The 23,490-nt window shown below is 34.9% G+C and overlaps 1 protein-coding gene across 2 annotated transcripts in view; it reads left to right on the forward strand.

Moving 5' to 3' along the window:
• Window positions 1-23,490, forward strand: part of CEP135 (centrosomal protein 135) — a 115,121-nt gene that overhangs the window by 12,177 nt on the left and 79,454 nt on the right. For both annotated transcript variants that reach the window (XM_007496426.3, XM_007496427.3), the window contains 6 exons: window positions 10,499-10,640; window positions 12,344-12,428; window positions 13,885-14,013; window positions 14,508-14,723; window positions 18,159-18,224; window positions 22,343-22,481. In XM_007496426.3, coding sequence (XP_007496488.2) covers window positions 10,499-10,640; window positions 12,344-12,428; window positions 13,885-14,013; window positions 14,508-14,723; window positions 18,159-18,224; window positions 22,343-22,481 — 777 coding nt within the window. The remainder of the gene's footprint in view (window positions 1-10,498; window positions 10,641-12,343; window positions 12,429-13,884; window positions 14,014-14,507; window positions 14,724-18,158; window positions 18,225-22,342; window positions 22,482-23,490) is intronic.

A 23,490-nucleotide genomic window follows, 5' to 3' on the forward strand; every position in this document is an offset into this window, starting at 1 on the left:
TTCCCTATATATTGATTAAACCAACATATATTTCCAAACTGACTTGGGTATTTTTATTTGGGATATCCCCTGGCAACCAAAAATTAAATTTAGATTAGGTTACAACCCTAAATTATCCTTACAGTCTGGTTAATCCATGAAGGGTGTGACGAAGACCCTCAAATTTCTGTGAAATCTCCTTCCTTTCTCTCTTTATTACTTGCTCAATACAGACAGTCTTTTAAACAGCTAACTCTGCTTTAAAACACAATTGCTAGAGCATATGAGTATAAAACATCTTTTTTTTTCTTTCTTTTCTCCTTAATTTGAATTGAAAACAGCTGTGTTTTTAAAAAAAACCTAAAAGTGGCAGGACTGGGGAAGCTATTTACCTATGAATCCCCTTTCCGTTAGGGAACAAACAACCCAATTAGGCAACCCTCACTGACAATACTGCCTAGATTGCTCTTAATTAGTACTGAGAGAAACCTGAAGAAAGTTTTGGCCTTGTCTTGCTCCCCATGTATTTTGTGAGGTCCGCTAGGGAAATAACTACAAAACATATATATAAAAATGAATACATTCTCCAACATTTATATGGTGGTTGAAGACTTAGGGATATTAAGGAATTCAGGATACCTCCAATTTCTTATGTTATTAGGTAATGTCATTTTTGTACTCCTCAATATTATGTTAAGAAATGCTAACATAAAAAAATTTGAAACTGAAATGCAGCAAAACATGCAAAAATCCAAAGCTAAAATCCAGGGAACCATGAAAAAATCTGAAGCTAAAATACAGGAAATTATACAGAAATCTGAAGCTAAAATACAGAAAATTATGCAAGAATCTGAAGCTAAAATACAGAAAATTATGCAAAAATCTGAAGCTAAAGTACAAAAAAACCATAAAAATGTCTGAAGATAAAACACAGGAAAATATAAAAAAAAATTGAGGCAAAAATACAAGAGAACATGCAAGCCCAATTGGATAATTTAAAATGCTTCTTACAGGATCAATTGGTAAACATTCAACCCACCAAAAACAGGTCTAAAGCTGACAAACCTGTTTCTGAACCTCTAATGAGGAAATTCCCTTCCCCGAAATGGAGATGGGAAACATCTTTCCTATAGCTCAGCTAACAGACTTGTTCTCTCATGGTCTGCAAATCTTGGTTGAACTTAATCTCCAAGACCTTTCTCCTGAAACCCAAACTTCTGAAATCCCAGTTTGTCCTGTTCCTCCTCCTACAAAAAACAATTCCAGCCCCAAGGAATCTCGTCCTTCTAAAGAAACTTGTTCTAATCAAATTGACCCACAGGTACCAAATTTAATTACAGGCCTTTTCCCTCTAAGAGAATTACCTGAAATAGAACATAATGGGGATGTGGTGACTCTAAGGCACAATATACCATTTACTCCCCAAGAAATAAATGAATTTACATGAAATATTCCCACATATGAACAAGATCCCTTTCTGGTAACAAAAAAGATGACAGACATATTTTTCAATATAATCCACCTTACAAAGACATTGAAAACTTGCTACAGGCTTTTTTAACTGAACGTGAGAAAAATAAAATAATTGCTCATGTCAATAAAACCCGGGGGCACAATGCAGCACACTGGCCATTTCAGGATCCTGAATGGAACTATAACAACTCTGAGGATTATTTACAACTGTACTGTTGTAGGGAGACCATCTTTGAAGCTGAGACAAAGAGTATGCAGGCAGAACAGGTAAGTGGACAGAATTTGAAAGAATTAAGCAAAATGAGGAAGAGACACCCTCCAGATTAATGGACAGAATAATTGAGTTTGGGAGTTGATACCTGGATTTTGACTTATCTAAAGAAAATTGCATAAGACAAATTAGAAGGCACTTTGTCAATAACTCTTGCAAAGTGATTAGGGATTATTTTAGAACACATTGCCCAAGATGGCTGGAGATGGACCTCAAAGAATTGTGGAAAACAGCTCTATATGTTTCAAAGGGAAAGAAAGAAAAGGAGGAACAGAATAATGATCTCATGGAGAAAATGGAGAAACAATTGGCATATTTAACAGATAATATGGCTAAACTGGAAAGTAGGCATGATACTCAACCAATGGCACTTGCCCCCCTCCAGGAATCTAATTATCGATCCATTACCTGCCAATTCTGTGAGAAGAAGGGCCACAGAATGATAGAGTGTAGAACTTTATTCAAGGCAATCAGAAGGAATATGCAGTTTAATAACAACTATAGAAGTGATAATTATAGAAATAACTATAATAATGATAAGGGAAACCACAACTTTAGGAATGATAACTATAGGAATAGATAGTGGGAAAATGAAAACTCAATCCAAAAGACTCCACAATAATATAACTTAAGTGATGCTTGTCCAAAAAATACTTGGAGTGCTAATGCCCCTCAGGGGTGTACCCAAGGAACTTCCCAAATACAATGAAGGTGTCTGGGGGGGAGGGGCCTGGGACACAGGAATCAGAGAATACAACCTTTGATTTTCTGGACCCTGATGTCCTACTACCTGTTGTCCCTATCCATTGTCCCCCCTATACTAATGAGCCCCATGTTACTTTAAAGGTGGGTAACACTAATTATGATTGTCTTCTAGACATTGGAGCTTCCAAGTCTGTATTAAAGAGTACACCTGATTTACATTGCTATTCCATTGGCTCGGAGAATGTAATGGGAGTGTCAAGGATATTCCAAAGAGTTAAAAAGCTTTCCCCTAGAATGGTGTCTTTAGGACCTCTAGAAGTACAACATTCCTTCCTTTTGATGCCTGACTCCCCTTTAAATTTACTGGGGAGGGACCTTCTATGCAAACTCAGAGCCACAATAACTTGCTCCCCAGATGGTTCCTTATCATTGGAAGTACCTGAGGAATCTTTAAAATTACTCCCTGTACTTCTCTCAGAGTGTCAGAATGTGAAAGAGCATCCCACCTTTGTAATACCTGCAGATATACCAAAATTTCTTTGGGCCACATCTTCTTCCAATGTAGGCTTACTTAAGTTGGCTATTCCTATGTAGATTAAAAACTAATTCTAGCCCGCCTCCTTCCATTCCTCAGTATCCCCTCTCAAAAGAGGCAATTGAGGGTATTACCCCAGTAATAAACTCATTAATTGCCCAGGGAATAATAATCCCTTGTAAATCTGAATACAACACGCCCATCCTGCCCATTAAAAAACCAAAAATAGGGCCTGATGCAAGCACCTCTATAGATTCGTACAGGATTTGAGGGTTGTGAACAACCACATTATAAAGAGACACTCTGTAGTTTCCAACATAAATACTATTATTTCCTTTATTCCTAGCACAGCTACATACTTTACAGTAGTAGACTTGTGCTCAGCTTTTTTTTCCATACCCATACATGAAAACTCCAGGCATATCTTTGCTTTTACCTGGAAGAGCTCCAAGAATACATGGAATAATCTGCCACAAAGGTTCATGGAAAGCCTGAGTTTATTTGCACAAATTTTGAGCCAAGACACAGATAATATAACATTTAAAAATAGTAAATTAATCAAATCCATAGATGATCTACTCTTGGCCTCCACAGATGCAGAAGCATGTCAGGAAGATATTAAACACCTTCTTTTGGAACTACACAAAAGAGGGCACAAGATCTCAAAGAATAAAGTTCAGTGGTATCTCCCTAAAGTAGAATATTTGGGGTTCATCCTAGCTGCGGGTGCCCGCTTTATTTCTCCCAAACGAATTGAAAATATTCAAAATTTGAGCACTCCTACCACTAAGAAACAGTTGAGATCAATTTTAGGAGCAACAGGGTTTTTTAGACAATGGATTCCTTGCTATGGGGAAATTACTAAACCCCTTATAGCACTAAAAAGGGATTCAGTCCCTGAACCCCTCAAATTAGAGCCAGAGCACCTGCCAGCTCTATAGGATCTAAAACAGGCTATCCTGTCTGCCCCTGCTCTAGTCATCCCAGATTACAAGAAGCCATATATGTGCATGAGTGAAGAGGGGTAGCTTCAGGTGTTTTAACTCAGACTTCGGGACCTTCTCATCACCTAATTGCTTATTATTCTGTCCAACTGGACCCAGTAGCATCAGGAGCACCACCATGTCTTGGAGGAGTAGCTGCTACAGCCTTACTAGTGACAAAAACTTGATCTAGTGGGATGCCCATTAACAATTATGTGCCCACATGAGGTAGAAGCATTGTTGCTAAAGCATAGAACACAGACATTCTTGGATCAGTGAATTATAAGGTATGAAATAACTTTGTTAAATAGTGAAAACATTACCTTGAAACGCTGTACAACACTTAACCCTGCCACCTTGCTTCCAGATTTATCAACTTCAGGAGAACCATTACACAGTTGTGAAACACTAGTGTCCATGGCAGAAAAGCCTCGAGATAATCTCTTGGACACTCCCTTAGATAATCCAGATCTGTTCTTATTTACTGATGGTTCCTTTTTTATGAGGGATGGCATATTCTACACTGGAGCTGCTGTAGTCACAGAATTTGCCACTGAGTGGTCAGCTTCACTGCCCTCTAATATTAGCGCTCAAAGTGCAGAACTCATAGCTCTAAAATAAGCCTGTATAATTGCCAAGGATAAAAAGGCAACAATTTATACAGATTCTAGATATGCTTTTGGCATTTGTCACTCAGTTGGGATGCTATGGCTCCAGAAAGGATTTTTAACCTCAGCTGGAAAATCCATAGCTAATGCAGAAATTATTAATGAAGTTCTTTCTGCTCTCCAGCTGCCTGAAGCCCTAGCTGTAGTTCATTGTTCTGCCCATACAGGTGGCACTGACTTTGTCTCTAGGGGAAATGATTGAGCGGATGCCGCTGCAAAGCTAGCAGCCATAGAAGGGTCTAGATTAATTTTAACATTAACAACCACTGATGACTTAAATTTATCACTTTCCTATAATGAAAAGGAAGTGGGAAAATGGAAGCAAAAATTCAAAGCAAAACAGATTAATAGAGTATGGATGTCATCTGAAGGAAAAACCCTGCTCCCTAGAAGTTTCTATCACCAAATTTGCCAATCTATTCATAAAAATGGTCACTTTCATACCCAGAGCATCGTGGACTCTGTTAAGAGAGTATGGATAGCCCCTGGTATAACTACTATAGCCTCTAAAGTGTGTACAGCCTGCTCTACCTGCCAACCATATAACCAACACACCTTTTGTGGCAAAGCCTTTGGTGGGTGTCCCCTGGCTTACACACCCTTTGAGCGCCTACAGATAGATTTCATAACAATGCCAAAGGCTGGGCATTATAAATTTTGTCGAGTCATAGTAGATCAACTGACCACATGGCTGGAAGCATTTCCTGTGGCCCGAGCCACAGCGGCTTTTGTTGCTAAGGTGCTTTTAAAAGAAATTATTCCTCACTTTGGCCTGCCAGCACGTATTTATTCAGAGAGAGGAAGTCATTTTACTGATTCTATCCTAAATCAGATATATTCTTGCTTAGGGATAACTCCCAAATTCTATGTCCCATATCATCCCAGAGCTCACGCCAAGTTGAAAGAATTAATAAAGAACTTAAAACTATGATTGGCAAATTATGCCCTGAGACCCATTTAAAATGGCCTGAGGGGGGAAGCTGGGTAGCTCAGTGGATTGAGAGCTAGCCCTAGCGATGGGAGGTCCTGGGTTCAAATCTGGCCTCAGACACTTCCCAGCTGTGTGACCCTGGGCAAGTCACTTGACCCCCACTGCCTAGCCCTTACCACTCTTCTGCCTTGGAGCCAATACACAGTACTGACTCCAAGACGGAAGGTAAGGGTTTTAAAAAAAATGGCCTGAAATTCTCCCTCTGGCCCTATTTTATCGTAGAAGCAGGCCTAGAGGAGACCTACACATCTCACCATTTGAGATGCTTTTTGGACATCCACCTATACAGGCTAAGCCTTTCTCCCCTACATATATATCACTATTAGGGGGAGATACTACTATTGCTTCCTATATACAGGAATTACAGCACAAACTTCATGAACTCCATGAATCCAGAGCTGCAGTACAAGCCAGACCACTAGACTTTTCACTTCATGACCTGAGCCCAGGAGACAAGGTGTATATTAAGAATTTCCAGTGTATTGGAGCAACTCAGCCTTACTGGGAAGAGCCATTCCAAATATTGTTGATGACTACAACATCTATAAAGGTTGGAGAAAAAGACTCTTGGATTCATTGCTCACATGTAAAGAGAGCATCCTCCGTGGAGACTGATTGACTGTACCCTGTCACATGCATTGGAGATAATAATCCATTGACAAGTGGGTGTTATTTTTTGAGAACACATTGAATTCATGATTTTTTTCTTTCCCCCTTATTTTTATTATTGCTTTTATTTTTTGATTAGAATATTTGATTTTCCCCCATTTTTTCTCATTTCTTATACTAAAGGTACATACAATTAATATTATTTTTTCTGCAGTAATATCTTTAATATATATGTATATATACATATATGTATATATACTTGTTATAATATCAATGCATACCCAAAAAGTTTAAACTGTGGGAACTATTTATTAATAAAATGTTATAGGACTGTGATTAATGCTTGTGTCTGATTCTAGGAAATGGGATAAAAACAAGGAGCACAGACTTAACCTGAATAGTGCCAAAAAGAGTACACAGGAAAAACTAGTGTGAGACTTGAGGTTGAGATGCTTGACATATGTTAAGTTGTAGGACTTCCTTGTATCCACACTCTTTGTGAAGTACTCAGACAAGGACCAAAATTTTCACTATCATTCTGGCTTCCCATATCCCTGATAGCCACACCAGGGAATGACACTCTCTATCAAAATAAAATTCTAGTTCTTTTTCTTCTTATTGTATGGCAACTTCCTGTAGTCTTGGCTGCAAATGGAGAAGTGAAATATTACTCCATTCTATCCTACAGGCTTGTGGGATAGAAATTTATTGAACCCTAATACAAGGGCCTATTATGAATTTATTCTTGCTTACTCAACATTTTATATACATAGATTTTGGTATTTTTATTCTGATTTTGAATTTTTTTCTTTCTACCAAAAGTTTAACTTTCTTCCATTTTCTTTCTTTTCTTTTCTTTCTTTTTTTTTTTTTTTGATAATTAACTCATACACCCCCATAACTCAACCATGCATCCTGAGCTGAACTGGATGTTTCTTAACACCTACTTTGGGGGTGAGGGGAATAAAAATCCAAGATTTTGAATTTTTGTTCGAGAAATATCTTCAAGGAAGAAGCTTGCTAACTCCTAAATCCAGAGAATGAACTGTTGCAGAAAGATGCCAGAAAACCTACACTACATCAAGAAGATCCAGAACAAACTTTGGGTGTGGTTGATTGAACTGAAGTTTGATTGAACATTTATTTGAATGTATATTCCTATGCCAAAAGGGGACTGCCCCCTAATTGGTTTTGGTCAATGTGCCCAGTAAACATTGGTTTTGTTGTCTGTCTTTCTTCTATTTCCCTCTTCTATCTAACTATTATAATTTACTTTTAGAAGGTGAAATTATGTATGCACCTGCAGTTAGAAAATTTGAAGGTGCAGGATGATTATGTTTAGTGATCAATTGGGGAGACTAGTCTCCCAATCATCATCGGGGGGATTGTGAACTTTAGATTACTCCACCCTACTTAGTCTAACAAAATTAGGAATGTCTACACCCATATTTAAGGATTAAGTATTTAGGAGGATGGCCTATGACAGACATGTGCTGGAAAATAACAAATCAGAAACAATTGACAGACCCTTGGGCTGGCCTAAGTCAAGCCGAAGATATCATTGGTACAAGTGAGACACAGGAAAGTGATGTAAAACCGTCTATATATTTGGCGTCACTTCCTTTCTCGGCTCTCTTGGACAGCAGAGAGGTAGCTGGCAGCAGCTGGCTGAGCTTGTCAGCATCTTGGTGTGGTGGCTGCTATTGTCCGGTTTTTAGTGGTGAGTTTTCCTTGATGTCATACTGGAGGATGCCTAGTAACCTAGTTCGGTGAGGCGTTTTCTCTGAGATCTCTTGGAGTTTTAGGCTGATTCTTTCTCTTTTACCTTCTAAACACTATCCACACACTATTCACTTAGAAGCCTCTAATCTTCTGCAGAAACCTTGTGGTGGAGGATTTTTAACTCCCCCTTGCACAGGCTAGGTGGAAGAAATCCTATACCCTCTCCCTTTCTCTTTTCCTTGATTTCTTCCCTATATATTGATTTAACCATCATATGTTTCCAAACTGACTTGGAAATTTTACTTGGGATTTCTCCTGGTGATCAAAAATTAAATTTAGATTAGGTCACGACCCTAAATTATCCTTACAAATGTTAGATTGAATTTCTCAGTTGCATTACACATTTTCTTATCTTTATTCTTTTTTGATATTAAGATGATTGATTGAACTCAGACAGCTAAATGAGAAATGATTTATGGCATGGTAACCAGAATTTTCTTCTTTGACTGAAATCAGTTGCATTTTTTATGATTTTAATACTTGCTATGACTATTTCCCAACTCTTTTTCTTAAAAAAGTTTTTATTATTAGCTTCTATTTTTTGAATTACCAGAATTTCGCCCTACTACCTTTCCCTCTTATTCCCCCAAGAGAGCTATCTAATTTAACATAATATATTTTCTCAAGAGAAAGAGAAAAAAAATTAGAGCAAAACTGATTAGTACATATTAAAAAAATCTGATAATGTGCATTATAACACATCTTTGGTCTCCCACTTCTATAAACCTTTGGAATAGTGTTATCTCGTTTTTCTTCATTGGGGATCATGTTTGTTTGTAATTATTTTTTTTGAAAAAATTTTTTTCACTTTTTAAATTTAATTAATTAAATTAGAATATTTTTCCATGGTTACACAATTCATGTTCTTTCCCTCCTTTCCTTTCTCCCCCGCCAACCCCCCAGGAGCCTATGAGCAATTTCAGTTTGTTTTACATGTATCATTGTTCAAAATTTATTTCCATATTAATTTGCAATAGGGTGATCATTTAAAGTCAACATCTCCAATCATATTCCCATCACACCACATGGTCAGTCCTTGTTTGTAATTTTGCAACATGATCAGTTTTTGTGCTTATTCTTCCAATTTAGAATGTTGTATTTATTGTACATATTGTTTTCTTGGCACTACTTAACTTTATACTCTGTATCAGATTATGTAAATCTTTTGATGTTTCTTTTTATTTATCATTTATCATTTCTTACAACTCACTAATGTTCCATTATATCTACATACCACAATCTGTCTCTGTCTTCTAATTGAAAAATAGATATCTATTCCTATCCAATTGTTTGTCAGCCATTCAATCAGTTAATAAAACAGAGCTATATTTTATCTTTATATTTAATTTGCTGTAGGCATAATGTATATCTTTTTTTTGGCTCTGCTTTCTTAATTGTGTATCATTCCTATGAATCTTCCTTGACTTCTATGAATCTTCCTTGACTCCTTTATAGTCAGCACTCCTTATTGTGAAATAAATTTAGACATTTCCTATTTGGCGGTATTTTGTTTCCAGATTTTTGTTGCTACAAATTATGTTGCTGCGCACATTTTTGTACATATAAATCTTTTCTTTCCTTTAATGTTTTGAGGATATATAGAATATAGCCCCAGTAGTGGACTTTCTGGGAGAGAAATTATGAATAATGTAGTAACTTTTCTTTGCAGAGTTCTAAAATGTTTACTGGAAGAGTCAAACCAATTCATTGCTCCTCCAGCAGTGAATTTCCCTTTCTTTCCAAAGTCCCTTTAACAATAAGTATGTTTATTTTGTACCAACTTTGCTTGGTTGGTGGGTATGAGATGATTGTAGTCCAAGTTCTCATGTCCTTTTACCTAGACTATTTTTTTCCTTGCATAGACTATTGCACTAGCCTTCTGATAATTGATAAATATCTTTTTCCTCAATTTTGTCTTTTTGAGTCCATCCTCTACATTGCTGCCAGAATAATTTTTCCTAAGTGAAGATGCCAAGTAGTGTCAGTAATCTTTAGTAGCTCCTGATAGCTTCTAAGATAAAATAAAACTTCCTGGTTTAGTTTTTAAAGCCTTTAAAACGACAATAAAAAAGGACCCATCTGAACAAAAATATAGTATCTCTTTTTGTGGTGGCAAAGAATTGGAGTGACTGAACAAGTTGTGATATATGGTTGAAGTGAAATAGTTTTGTGCTTTAAGAAATGATGATGAGAATGGTTACAGAAAACTTGGGAAGACTTATATGAACTGATCCAAATTCTTTCCCTCCCTGCCTATCTTATCTGTCCCTAAGGAGAAAAGCATTATGATATAGGTTATACAAATGCCATCATGCAATACCTATATTTTCATATTCCTTATATTGTGAAAGAAGATACCAGAAATCTTATTTTCTTGTAAAAACGTGAATATGGTTAAATCTGTAGACAAGAAATGTTTTGTAACAAAATGTTCCTGCATATAAATAGTTCTATGGTATGAGTGTTTTGCCTTAATTTTTAATAACATTTTTGTTTTTCTAGGTGGCAAGAAGAGAAGTATTCCTTTTAGGCGTCAGCGCATGCAGATTGACCAACCTGTACCCCCCTCTGGAATCAGTACCTATCCAGTTCCTCAGCCAAATGATCCCTATATTGCTGATCTTCTGCAAGTAGCAGATAATAGGTATATAGAAAAGACTTTTTGGTTGAAATTTGGCATTTAAATGATGATATATTTTGTAGTTAATCTTTTTCTCAGGACAGCTATTTTATAATTTTATGTTTTTGCCTTAAACCTAATAAAGTGTTAGTACCCTAATTTTTTAATGTGAAGCTTTAGTTGTCATCTCTAGTAGTGACAGATGTAATCTTCCCTTGCTTATTAGAAAAATCTTTGTTGCTTGAAATTTATTTTAGTGTTAGCTAGCTAATAAAAAAAAAAGATTAAGAGAAAGGGATAAATTTTGAACTGGTCTTAATAGAAACAATTATTACAGTTACAGTTAAACTTCTCTTTGACAGGTCACACACTATGAAGGGGAAAACTTTTTCATTTCATTTACCTTAATTGTGCTCCTAGTGCCCATTCATACCAATCTGGAAACAAAGATTTAATGAAGATATTGATTAGATATCATCGAGGTGATTTTGCTGTGATGATTTTAGCATAATACTATTAGTAATTGAATTGTGCTATTTTTGTGTGCTGTTTTTCTGTATTTTTTTTTGTTGTTGTCTTAGTCATGACCTTGACATATTTAAAATGTATTATAAATATAAATATGTGTGAGGCTGAAAAATTTGGCCTTTTTTCTTCCTTTATTCTACAACCCTCTACCCCTTTTTTGTTTCTTTTCATATAGTCAAAAACATGTATACTTTTTATGTTGTACCTTATACACTAACTCACACCTTATTTTATATTCAAATTGAGGACTTTAATTTGTGAATTTAAGTTCATGACTTTTTTCCAGTTCTGAATTAACAGTGCTAATAAATTGGTTCTCATTTACCACCCCAGTGAACCTAATATTATAAGAACAAATCTGATTGCAGATATTCTCCTTGTTGATAAAGTATCTACCCAACCTACTGGAGGCCTTCCCCATTGTCTATATATCTGTTTTCTAATTACTACCTAATTGACATAAATGTCTTTGATATTAGTTTTTAAAAAATCTGAGAGTAAATAGGCAAATTCCAAACTATGTGAACATTTTACCTTGATGTACTTAGTGACTTCATTGGGAAAGTGAGCATAGAGAATGCAGTGGAAGATATTTTGAATTCTAGGTTTGAGCTGGAAGAGACCTTAGAAACCAGTTTCCTCATGATAAAGAAACTGAGGTATAGAGAAGAGAGGAAGTGACTTGTCCAGGGTCAGTCACCCAGTAGGAAGTGTCTGATAGAATCTATACTGAAGTTTTCTTGATTTAGGCCACGTGTCCTATTCACTGTACCAGGATGCGTCTCTGGAAAATATTATTAAGAGTCAGGAAATTAAAAGGACTTAAAGCTTGTAAGTTTTCTAAAGGCAATGAAAAAGTGGGTCAGGCCCTTTTTGTGTGATTTTTTTATTAAATATTTATATTTAGTAGACATAAAGAATTATAGTTGAGGCAGTTCTTCAGATAATTAAAATCCAAACACAGGTTTTATCAGAACATTTTCTGGGCACTTGTGGATTCTTGATTTAATGATCTGGTTAATTACCTCATTTCTCCATTTTTATCCTCTTCAGTTTGCTTTATCAGATTAGGAAATTTATTAAAAATTGCTTTCAGAGAATCACAGACTTTTCAGCCAGAAAGTTTTAGAAAATTTAAATTTTTTGTATTTTGTGTTTTTTAAAAAAATATTTATAAGTTATTCACCAATGTGTTTCAGAATCCTGGAGCTTCAAGAAGAAGTGTGCCATTTACAGAAGAAGTTAGTATCTGCTGAAAATGAATTAGAAAATTCTTGCAAACAGGTAGGGTTTAATATTGCTTAATATTGAGCCTGAGATGGGCATGCTGTACCTATTTGTGAATACATTTTAGTTATGCATTATAGTACTGTTGCTGGAATTTATGGGACTTCTTTCCATTTCATAGATTTTAAACTTATAAAGCAACATTATATATTGTTTGTAATAATATCAACAACAATAAATTAGATATTATCTAATCCAATCTTGGTAAATTTAATTAAAATATTAGTGGGTATGTATAATTTTATACAAAAATTTTATTTGACAATTTGAATCTTTTTTCCTTAAAGTTTTAAATTTAGCTATTTTTGTTTTAAATAATCTCTCATTTTAAAAATCTTATATTTTTTCCTTCCCAAAATCAATTAGTGGTTATAAAATAAAGTTTTTGAGAATTACAAAGTCTAGGAAGAACAACAGTTACTTATAGACTACCAGTTTGGTATCTTCAGGATTATTTCTGACCTTGGTAATTATAGCCTCCTATAATGCTCTTAGAATTTTATTTGACTGTCCTGGTTTTCATTTTCTATACGAAGGTATTTGATTGTATTTCTTGGAATGAAGTATATATTATGTATATGAGTTTGTAAAATACCTAAGCAGTATTTGGATAAAAGATGTTATTAAAAGCAAAGACCATTATAGGTAATTAAAGTTTTACAAAAGGTTTAATAATTTATAAATCACATATGAAATAATAAATTAAATTAATAGTTAATTATTTACTTTTTTGATATTTCACAATTCATAATTAATAATTTCCTCTTCTCAAAGTACTTTGCAAATAAAAACTGATCAGCTTTTGCTGGGTGAAGTATCTATTTCCATTTTGCTTTGAGAGCAAGGACTATTTTTATTCTGTCTTTATGTCTCCGGTGCTTTGAACATGGGGAGCACTTGATAAATGCTTATTGGATAGGATTGACTACCCCAATTCATATCTGTATTTAGTGAGATGGAAAACCAATTCTGAGCTATAGACTCCTGATCAGTAGTAGTTTACTTAATGATACTTCCTTTTTCAATATATAATGTTGAATTGGATTTACCTCAGTCACACTTTTTTTGTCCTTGAATTTTAGTGATAGATAATTTTTTCCCTTAGTAACAGTTTCTGTTACATGCAGAATTCTCCAAATATGGCAGTTTAAAAAAAAAGGAAAAAATACTGAATTAGAATGAGAATTGTCAGAAGAAAGGACTAAAATTATATAGTAAACATTTCTTTTGAACTATTTTGATCTTCTGAATTGTTTGATACATATTCTTCTGAATATAGTTTTTGTTGGTAATTGTATATTTTTAGGTAACAAATGTATATTAATACTTGACATACATTGTTTTTGGGGGGCATTTGGCATTCAGGATATATCCAAATACATGTTTTTTTTTTAATAATTCTCTTCTGAGTTGAAGAATAAATACTTTAAAATAATGGAAAATTATGTCTCAGATTGAATTAAGAGATCTAGAAATAGAACGGCTCTCAGTTGCACTTGATGGTGGTCGCTCCCATGATGTTCTCTCTCTGGAGTCCAGAAATCAAAGTAATGAGAAGCTTATTACTCACTTGAACATTCAGGTAATGAATTTAATGTGTTTTTATTTTAATTATTTTCTGAGTTTCTGTAATGTAGAGTGTTCAATTAGTTTAGAAAAGATTATGATAAAAAGAACATATCCCTTCTTTGGCTTCTCCACCACCCATTTGGGTATGGAGAGGTGCTAGGGGAAGATAAGAAAGTGATGGTACTAAATCTTAAGCAGATCAGGTAGCCATGGAGAGGTAAGTGACATGATAGTTATAGCAATTTTCAGTTATTTCCTTAGGTTTCATTGCTGATTAGAAGCTCATCCAGTCCCTCTTCCTGTCAATCTGTTTCATTGAAAAATTTATTACATATATTTTTTTACTAAATTAGAATCAAACTATATATAAATTAGTTCTTCAGCATAGTTTTTAATTTCATAAATCCTATTTAGTTTTTAAAGTATGCAGAATGATGTAAAATAATGTATCTTAGGGATTTGATACATGTAATAAAGATTTTATGTATTATTATAAATTCCATTTAGATTGATTTCCTTCAGCAAACAAACAGAGACCTGGAAAATCGTATACAAGAACTTTTGGACAGCAAGAAAACTGTAACCAATGAGGTTATTACTTTAAATAGCAAAAATGAAAAACTGTTTCGTAGATTGGATGAAATAGATCATAGAGCACATCATATGGAAAGGCATAGAGAAGAAGTTCTTGAGACTACAGATAAACAACTTACGGAAGCTCAGGTAATAAAAACCATGATAATTTAAAAAATTACAATCATGTCTTATTTATATAGAATTGTTAGGAAATGAGATGTTCTGCATAAGAGATTTTTGTAATTACAAAGACAATTCTTTTATTTGCCAAAATCTTATTTTAGAGAGCTAGAAAAGAAGAAAAGGGAGAAGGCCCAGTGCAGAGTTCATTAGGCATACCTGCAATTACAGAGTATAATTTGGGTAATGAGATAGCAATGGAGATTGAGGAATGTTCAGATAGAGTAAGAACTATGAGTCTAGCTTTATGAAAACTCAGAGAAGAAAAGAACCTAGTATCTAGGAATCTAGAACCTAGTATCTAGGAAGGAGAGAGAGTGATCAGCTTCTGTAGGGAAGTAAAGAAAGACAGGAATTGAAAAAAGAATCATTAGATTTGGCAATTAAGACATCACTGAAAACTTTGGAGAGAGTAGTTTTAAGTTGAATGACATCAAAAAAAGATTGCAAAGGGTTGAGAAGCAAATGAGTATAGAGCAAGTAGAGGCCAGGAGGGGAGACAGTTTTTTCTAGGGGTCTAGCTGAGGGAGAGCAGAAGTATAAACTGAGAAGAACCTCAGGAAATGCTTATTTATTGATTAACAACTCAAAGGGATGGAAGTTTCTCATAAAGATATTTTTAAGGATGGCGTTTTGGGCATATTTGTAGGCAGTTGGGAAAGAACTAGTAGATAAAGACTGAAGCTGATAGTAGATGATTGAAGAGATAATCTGGACTATGAAAGGGGATAAACACATGGAGAGACTTTGGCTTTGGCAAGAGGAAGGCCATTTAATTATCAGTGAGTGACATGAAGGAGGAGAAAAGGATGGGAGGATAATGCCAAAGGGTTTTGAAATGAAGAAAATTTGAGATGAGTGAACTCAAAGCAATTGGTAAATTCAGTAAAATCTGTGATGGGATTTGGGGTTGGGAAAGGAGATGCTATTGGAAGGTTGAGGAAGAAGAGATAGTTTGGAGCAACTTCTATGGGGAAGGGGAAAGAGAATCAAAGTGGGAAAAGTGACAAGTTTCCCTTGCTGCATGGAAGCCCCAGGTGCAGTAAGATGATATACATTTATTGTAGATCCTGTCAGCCTGCTGCATGACTTCCTCCAGCTCTCACAAAAGCATAGAAATAATCCAGGGTTAGGATTTGGCAAGGTGTGTGGTGTGTCTACATTCCCCTCATGGCGAACTCTTCTTTGTCTTCCAGCTACTCTGAATCTGCCTAGCATTTACTAAAAAAACCCCAAATGCTCTCTGACTACAATCTACCTATAATCCTTATTAAAATTAGCTTAATATTATTAAAGATGTCTCCAAGTAAAAACCAAGTCAGGCAACCCAATATGGGAAAGGCTGGCTGACCAAAGGGTAAACCTGAGATGGGCCAGAGTCTAGGCAAACAGGCCTTCAATCTTTCTTTTCTCAAAACCATTCTTCACCAAAGCAGATCTGCCAACTTCTTTCTCCAAGATGAATTCTCATGGTAAAGAGGGTATGAAAACCTCTTCAGTTGGTTTAGAGTTCTCTCTCTCCTATATACAGCAAAGAGCATGGTCTGAGATGTCTGTCTTCACTAGAAGCCAGAGAGAGACCCTCTAACTGAAGCCAGTGAGTAACTCCCTCCACTTAGTCACCAACTGTCAGAATTTTAATTTGCTTCTCACCTTCCAAATTCTGATTTCACAAACAGCACTCTGCCTTGCCTGCATCCTTAGAGACCATTTCTCAAAGTTCTTATCTTACCAATACCTAATCAACATATTTCCTAATTTCCTTACTACACAACTTATATAGTTAGTAACTACTTTAATTATAACCTAGGGTAGAACTGAAAAAAAAAAACAAATCCAATCACATGTATTTCATATAAAATAAAGTCATATGTATATTTTAGAAGAGAAATGGCTTGGTCAAGTCAATCTAAGCTCTCTTTTTTTGTCTTTTAGTCTTCTAAACTGAGCAGTACTTTGCATATAGGTTGTACTTATTAGTAAATGTTTTGTTTGTTGGTGTAAAGTTAAATGGGCTTTTTGAGAAATAAATTATAGTGTTTTCAGTTTACTTCTAGATTAGTTGATCTTTTAGAAGGTTCAGATTGCTGGAATTCTGACCACTGAGTAATTGGGGTATTTTACTTTATTTTAAGTTGCTTTTATTTCACTTTTTCAGTCTGTGGAACCCAGCTTTATATGAGAAGCAAAAACAAAACAATGCTGTGACTTTAGCTCCAGGCAGAGTAGCAAGGCTTCTATATCTAGCTACAGGTCATTATGTTATACAACTGATGGGAACTATCTATATTTCTTAAACATGACACACCCCAGTTATTCATCCAGATCACATATTGTCTTGAAACAGCTCAGCTATTTTATATAGCCTTGTTGATTTGGGACCATTCTCTTTGTTGTCAATAGCAGGAAAAAAAGGAACATGGGCTGTAGGTGATCTTTCTATAAAAGAAAACCCTTCCCCTTACTCCAAACCCTCTCAATATAGGTTAATACTACCCAGATGTTGACCTTGGCGCTACATGGTTATTATTGGTGGGAAGGGTAATCTATCCTTGAAAAAGAAGGGCTGCCTAAAGAGAGTTCATCTGAATGAGGAATGCTTCTTCTTTCGTGAAGAAGCATCCCTGACCCAGCTGCCCAACAAAGAAAATGCTTGCTGGTGACCTTTAGGAGACCCAAAACAGAAACAATTCCCACAATGATAGTCCCAACTATAATTTATAGAGACAGAGACCTAGAGAAATTGCTAGGTACATATAATCTCCTATCTGTCTCTGAGTAGAAAAACCAAGAACATTTCTAAGATGGACAAGAAAGAGAACCTTAAAACCTGACATTCTTTTGACATTTGCTACTGTTTAGTCTTAGTATTTTAGGGATAGTAAGCATTTCAAAAAGACTTGTGATGATATCCTAGGATATAATCCTGTATTCTCCAAATTATGACATAAAAAAATCTGGTTCAGTCATAGTAAGAGGGAATTGGTAATAAGGAATAGGAAGAAAATTTTTAAATGGCTCTTCTAAAAATTAAAGCAACTAAACTTTAACTGGAAAATTTCAGTCTTTTAAAATCTATTATTGTGTTCCATTTCATACTTTGGGATGTAGACTTTGGTGGGAAACTCCTAGGAGATCAAGAGATTTAGAATCTAAGTAGAAGGAGGAGAAGGATGACCTCTATTTTTTGTAGTGTTAACTCTAAGGGATTTCTTGATCCAAGGCTGACTACCAAAAAATGCCTTTGCCTCTCCTTGTTGAAAGTATTGGTCTAAATGTCTGGGTAGGGTCTTGGATGAGAGGCTGCATGAATTATTTATTAAAATCATGCTTTTTGTCATCATGGTCTAAATTTAATACCCTATAAATTTCTGATATTTATTATCTATTTTTTATTCTCAGGTAGAAATCAAAAGACTTCACTGTGAAATGCATTCCCTTGAAGAAACAATAGCAAATCTTAAAATGGTAAGTCCATATTTATAAATGATAATTTTTCAATGAAGTTAGTAAATTTTTCTTGCTTTGTGTTTTTAATGTTTAATGTTATGAAGGATGAGATAAGAAAAAAGAAACTAGAGAACAAACTTGAAGACTTTATTACGATTTCATTTTTTAACAGCTTTATTTATTGTAAATTTTTAAATAATCAATTTGTAATTAACAAGTTTGGAGCAGATCATTTGAGATGACCATCCTTTGTGCAAAGACCAGTGAGTGAGTCTTTCTCACTTGACCTCCTGGTATGTTCAGCTGCTAGTAATTCCATCCCTTGACCCTACTTTGTGGAGAGTATCTCTATGTTATAAAGAAAGGATCTTAGGAATCTACAGCTGGAAGGGGTCCATAGAAGCATTAGAATTATGAGGGTTGGTGAAGACTTCCTGTAGAAGATGAGATTTTGGTTGGGACTTAAAGAAAGTCAAAGAGGTCAGTAGTAATAATGGGGCAGCTTCATTTTACAGATGAGTAGACTGAAGCTCAAGAAAATTAAGTGACTCGTTCAACATCAGAAAGAGGTGGCATCAGAGTTGGCATTTGAGCCTAAGTCTCTAGAACGAGTGCTTCTTTCCAGGGTAATAAGCTTCTGGATATGTCTCATGCTAATTGCTTCTAAATGATTTTGTCAGCCAACTGGTCCTGTTTCCATGTAGGTTTAAGCAATGTATTGTACTAGAAAAAACTTATAACAAAGTTCATTTGGAAGAACAAAAGATCAAGAATATCAAGGGAATTAATGGAAAAAAAATGTGAAGGATGGGGGCCTAGCAGTACCAGATCTTAAACTGCACTATAAAGCAGTAATCATCAAAACAATATGTTACTTACTGGCTAAGAGACAGAAGGGAGGATCAGTGGAATAGACTTAGGGTAAATGGCCTCAGCAAGATAGTGTATGATAAACCCAAAGATCCCAGCTTTTGGGACAAGAACCCTTATTTGACAAAAACTGCTGGGAAAATTGGAAAACAGTATGGGAGAGATTAGGAATAGATCAACATCTCACATCCTATACCAAGATAAATTCAGAATGGGTAAATGACTTAAATATAAAGAAGGAAATTATAAGTAAATTAGGAGAACATAGAATGGTACACCTGTCAGATCTATGGGAAAGAAAAGAATTTAAGACCAAACAAGAGATAGAAAATATTACAAAATGTAAAATTAATAATTTTTATTACATTAAAGTAAAAAGGTTTTGTACATACAAAACCAATGTAACCAAAATTAGAAGGGAAACAACAAATTGGCAAAAAAATCTTTATAACAAAAACCTCTGACAAAGGTCTAATTTCTCAAATTTATAAAGAGCTAAGTCAATCATACAAAAAAATCAAACCATTCCCCAATTGATAAATGGACAAGGGACATGAATAGTCAGTTTTAAGATAAAGAAATCAAAACTATCAATAAGCACATAAAAAAGTGCTCCAAATCTCTTAAAATTAGAGAAATGAAAATCAAAGCAACTCTGAGGTACCACCTCAATCCTAGCAGATTGGCCAAGATGACAGCAAAGGAAAGTAATAAATGTTGGAGGGGATGTGGCAAAATTGGAACATTAATGCATTGCTGGTGGAATTGTGAATTGATCCAACCTCATCAGGTACTTTATCACTGGTCCTGAGGAATCCTAGTTGGTTGTTTTATTAATCAGTTTTTCAGTCTTTCAAAATTCTTTGTCTTCACAGTGCTGTTATTGTATAAAGTGTTCCTTTGGTTTTGCTCACTTCACTCTATACAAATTCATACAAATGTCTCCAATTTTCCTGAAATCATTTCTTACAGCACAATAGTATTCTATTTATGTTCATATACTGTAATTTGTTTGGCCATTAACAATTGATGGACATTTCTTTAGTTTTTAGCTATTTCCAACACAAAAAGAACTGCTTTAAGTATTTTTGTATATATGGATTTTTTCTGTTTCTTTGATCTTTTTGGTGTTTATGGTCTTAGTAGTGGTTTTTCTGGGTTAAAAGGTATTTAATTGGGCAACTAAGTGGCTCAGTGGATAGAGCCAGGCCTAGAGGCAGAAACCTGGGTTCAAATCTGGTCTCAGATGCTTCCCTGCCCTGTGACCCTGAGCAAGTCACTTGACTCGAATTACCTAAACCTTCATTGGTGAAGCTGTGATACATGTGCACAGCCAGCACTCCAGGAGTTATTCCGTTCCCCCTCTTGCCAGCATCTGAGGACATTTTTTGCATGTCCCACCCCTCTATCTAGCCATCCAAAGCAAGCACTTTCTCCTTCAACTCTTTCCAGTAATGGGGGCTCACTGACAGCTTTAATTTGCCCTCTGGGGACTTGAACTGGGAATAGGTTCTCCAACCCTGGCCTAGGCCTTCCTGCTATTCTGCCTTGGAGCCTTTACTTAATGTTGATTCTAAGCTAGAAGGTAAGAGTTAAAAGAAAGATACTTAATCAAGCAGTCAATCAGTAAACATTTATTAAGCACTTACTATTTTCTAAGCACTGTGCTAACTGCTAGAAATACAAAAGGGAGATATGTAATAATTAAAATGATGAGACTGGCCTTAAATTAATGAAGTTTATTAGAATCACTTGGATAGGTAAAAGATCATAAATGGGTAGAAAGATGAGTAATATAGCCTAATCTAGTTCCCATGTGGGCGCTCTCAACCTGGCCTCCAGCAACAGCTTTCTTGGTGGGTCACCAGAGTCAAAGAGCAAGCACTTCCTTGTCTGAACCTTTTAACCTCTCCTTCACTTCTGCTTCAAATCCAGTCATGTCCTAATGAAACTCAGAGTTACATACCCAAAAGGTGACACAAACTCACACAGACTCATGTAGACTCACGCAGACAATAGGAAATTTCTAACACAGAGAAGGCATGAGAATTAAGAGACATGGGGAAGATTTCCTCTAGAAGGTGGGATTTTTGTTGAGACTTAAAGGAAGCCAGAATGTTCCAGACCTGGAAGATAGCCAGAGAGAATGCTCAGATCCATGAGATGGATTGTCTTGTTTGTGAAATACCTGGGAGGGTTGTATCTGATCTAAGAATAAATGTTGGGGAGTAAGATGTAAAGACTGAAAAGGTAGGAGGTGGGTAGGTTATGAAGGGTTTTGAATCCCAAACATGGCCTTATGTATTTGCTTGTAGAGGCAATAGGAACCCACTGGAGTTTTTATTTAGTAAAGGGATATACCTGACATAATGACACCTGCATTTTAGTTAGTAATTTTTAGGACATAGTTCCAAATTATTTTCTAGGATGTACTAACTCACAACTTCACCATCAGTGCACTAATGTACTTGTTTTTCTATACCTTTTCCAACAACTGTCATTTTCTTTTTTCTCAGTTTTGCTAATCTGATGGGTGTGAGGTGGAAGGTCAGAGTTTATTTCATTTGCATTTTTTCTCTATGATTGATTTTTGAGCATTTTTATATGATTGCCAATAGTTTGAATTAATTCTTTGATCATTTGGTCTAAGTAATTTTTAAGATCCCTTCTACTTCTAATTTTCTCTGAGTTATTGAAATTATAATCTCTAAATTTGTAGTTTCTGAGGTGAATTTTGACCAAATCAAAATTGCCCTCATCATATCCTGATGTTGACTTGGGTTGTAAGATCAGAGTTGTCATTGCCCTTTGAATTTTGATTAGTTGACTTAAAAATATTCTATACTCTAAACCCTTGAGATTTATAAGGCTGAATATGGTCATCATAAACTTGTAACTGCATAAATTTGTTCTCTAGCTGTAGCAGTAGTAGCCAAGCAATTCCTTTCCAGGGGATAAAATCCAAGGTGGGAGTCTTTCTGTTATGTTATTTGTGAAAGATTCTTTAATCTATGTTGGGTCGATTAAAACAAATCTGTCCTAGCAGAGCTTTTTATTAAAAATTAATGTTGACTTTAGGTACACATTCAGTATTCTAAAGCTATTACATTAATTTAGGTTACTTTTTATACTTTTTATTTAGGAAAAGTGATCATCAGTAGAATAGTATTATATAATTATGATTGTGTCTGTATCTGATGGTTTTATTTTTAAATGTGTTTTTAAAGTGCTTCTAGGAATCCTAATTTAATATTTGTCACTTTCAGGAATTAAACTTATGCCATAAAGAAAAAGCACGATTGACTGACGAACTAGTGATAAAAACAGACCTTGAAACAATTATCAATCAAATTGAACATGAAAAAAATAGACTTGCCCGAAAAGTTGAAAGGTTTGCCAATTCAGGTAAAATTTGCAATTTTGATTAACTTTATAATTGATTATGGTTTTCTCCAAGTGCATTTTGTTAGAAGATGAAAAATATAAGTGAGGCATCATTATTTTTTTCTTTGAATGCTGTTTTGATTATTTATAATGAGGAATACACTACATGAGTAAGATTTTAAAATAAAAGTAATTCCTACTGTAATATTTTTAATTTAATTTTTTATTTTGAACTTAACAACCATCAATTCATAGAAATATTTCAATACACAAAAGCTGAAGGATTTTATTAAAAACTAAACTTTTGTTATGTAGAGCTTTTTAGAGATATAGCTGTCACACAAAATTATCAAAATAGTAATACAATTACTCTGTCTTCTTTATCACTCCTTTTTGATTTTTGTACATTTAAAAATTGTTATTAATTCTTTTTTCTATATGTATTGCTATTTACACACTTCAAATTGAAATCCCCTTATAACAAATATCTATTGTGAAGCAAATAAAAAAAGGATAAAGGATGCATTTCTGATTCAGTACTTTACATTCATTGCCTTTCTTTTAGTAGGTGGGCGGGGAGGGAATGTTTTATTGACAATCTGTTAAAGTTGTCATGATTGGTTACTGATTTGGTCAGAGTTCCAGTCTTTCAAAGTTGTTTCCCCTTACATTCTTCTTGAGGTCCGTACATAAACAATTCTGCTTTTTCTGATTTCATTCTGCATCACATCTTTTCACATTTTCTGAATATGTCACATTCATAACTTATTTTGGTAAAATAAAGTCTATTATTCACATTACACAATCTGTTTTATTCTCCAATTAATGGGCACTTATTTTAATTCTAGGGCTTTGCAAGCACCAACCCCCCCCCCCAAAAAAAAAAAAAAACCCAACTGTTGCTATTCTCTTGTAGCTGTTTTTGAGATCCTTGGGATATATGTCTAAGTAATATTGCTGCCCTATTTCATAGTACCATAAAATCGTTCTCCTTACTTCTAATTAGGAAGAAGGCCATTAGTGAAAACTA

This window comes from Monodelphis domestica, chromosome 6 (assembly GCF_027887165.1).
Source record: "Monodelphis domestica isolate mMonDom1 chromosome 6, mMonDom1.pri, whole genome shotgun sequence".
Taxonomy (NCBI): Eukaryota; Metazoa; Chordata; class Mammalia; order Didelphimorphia; family Didelphidae; genus Monodelphis; species Monodelphis domestica.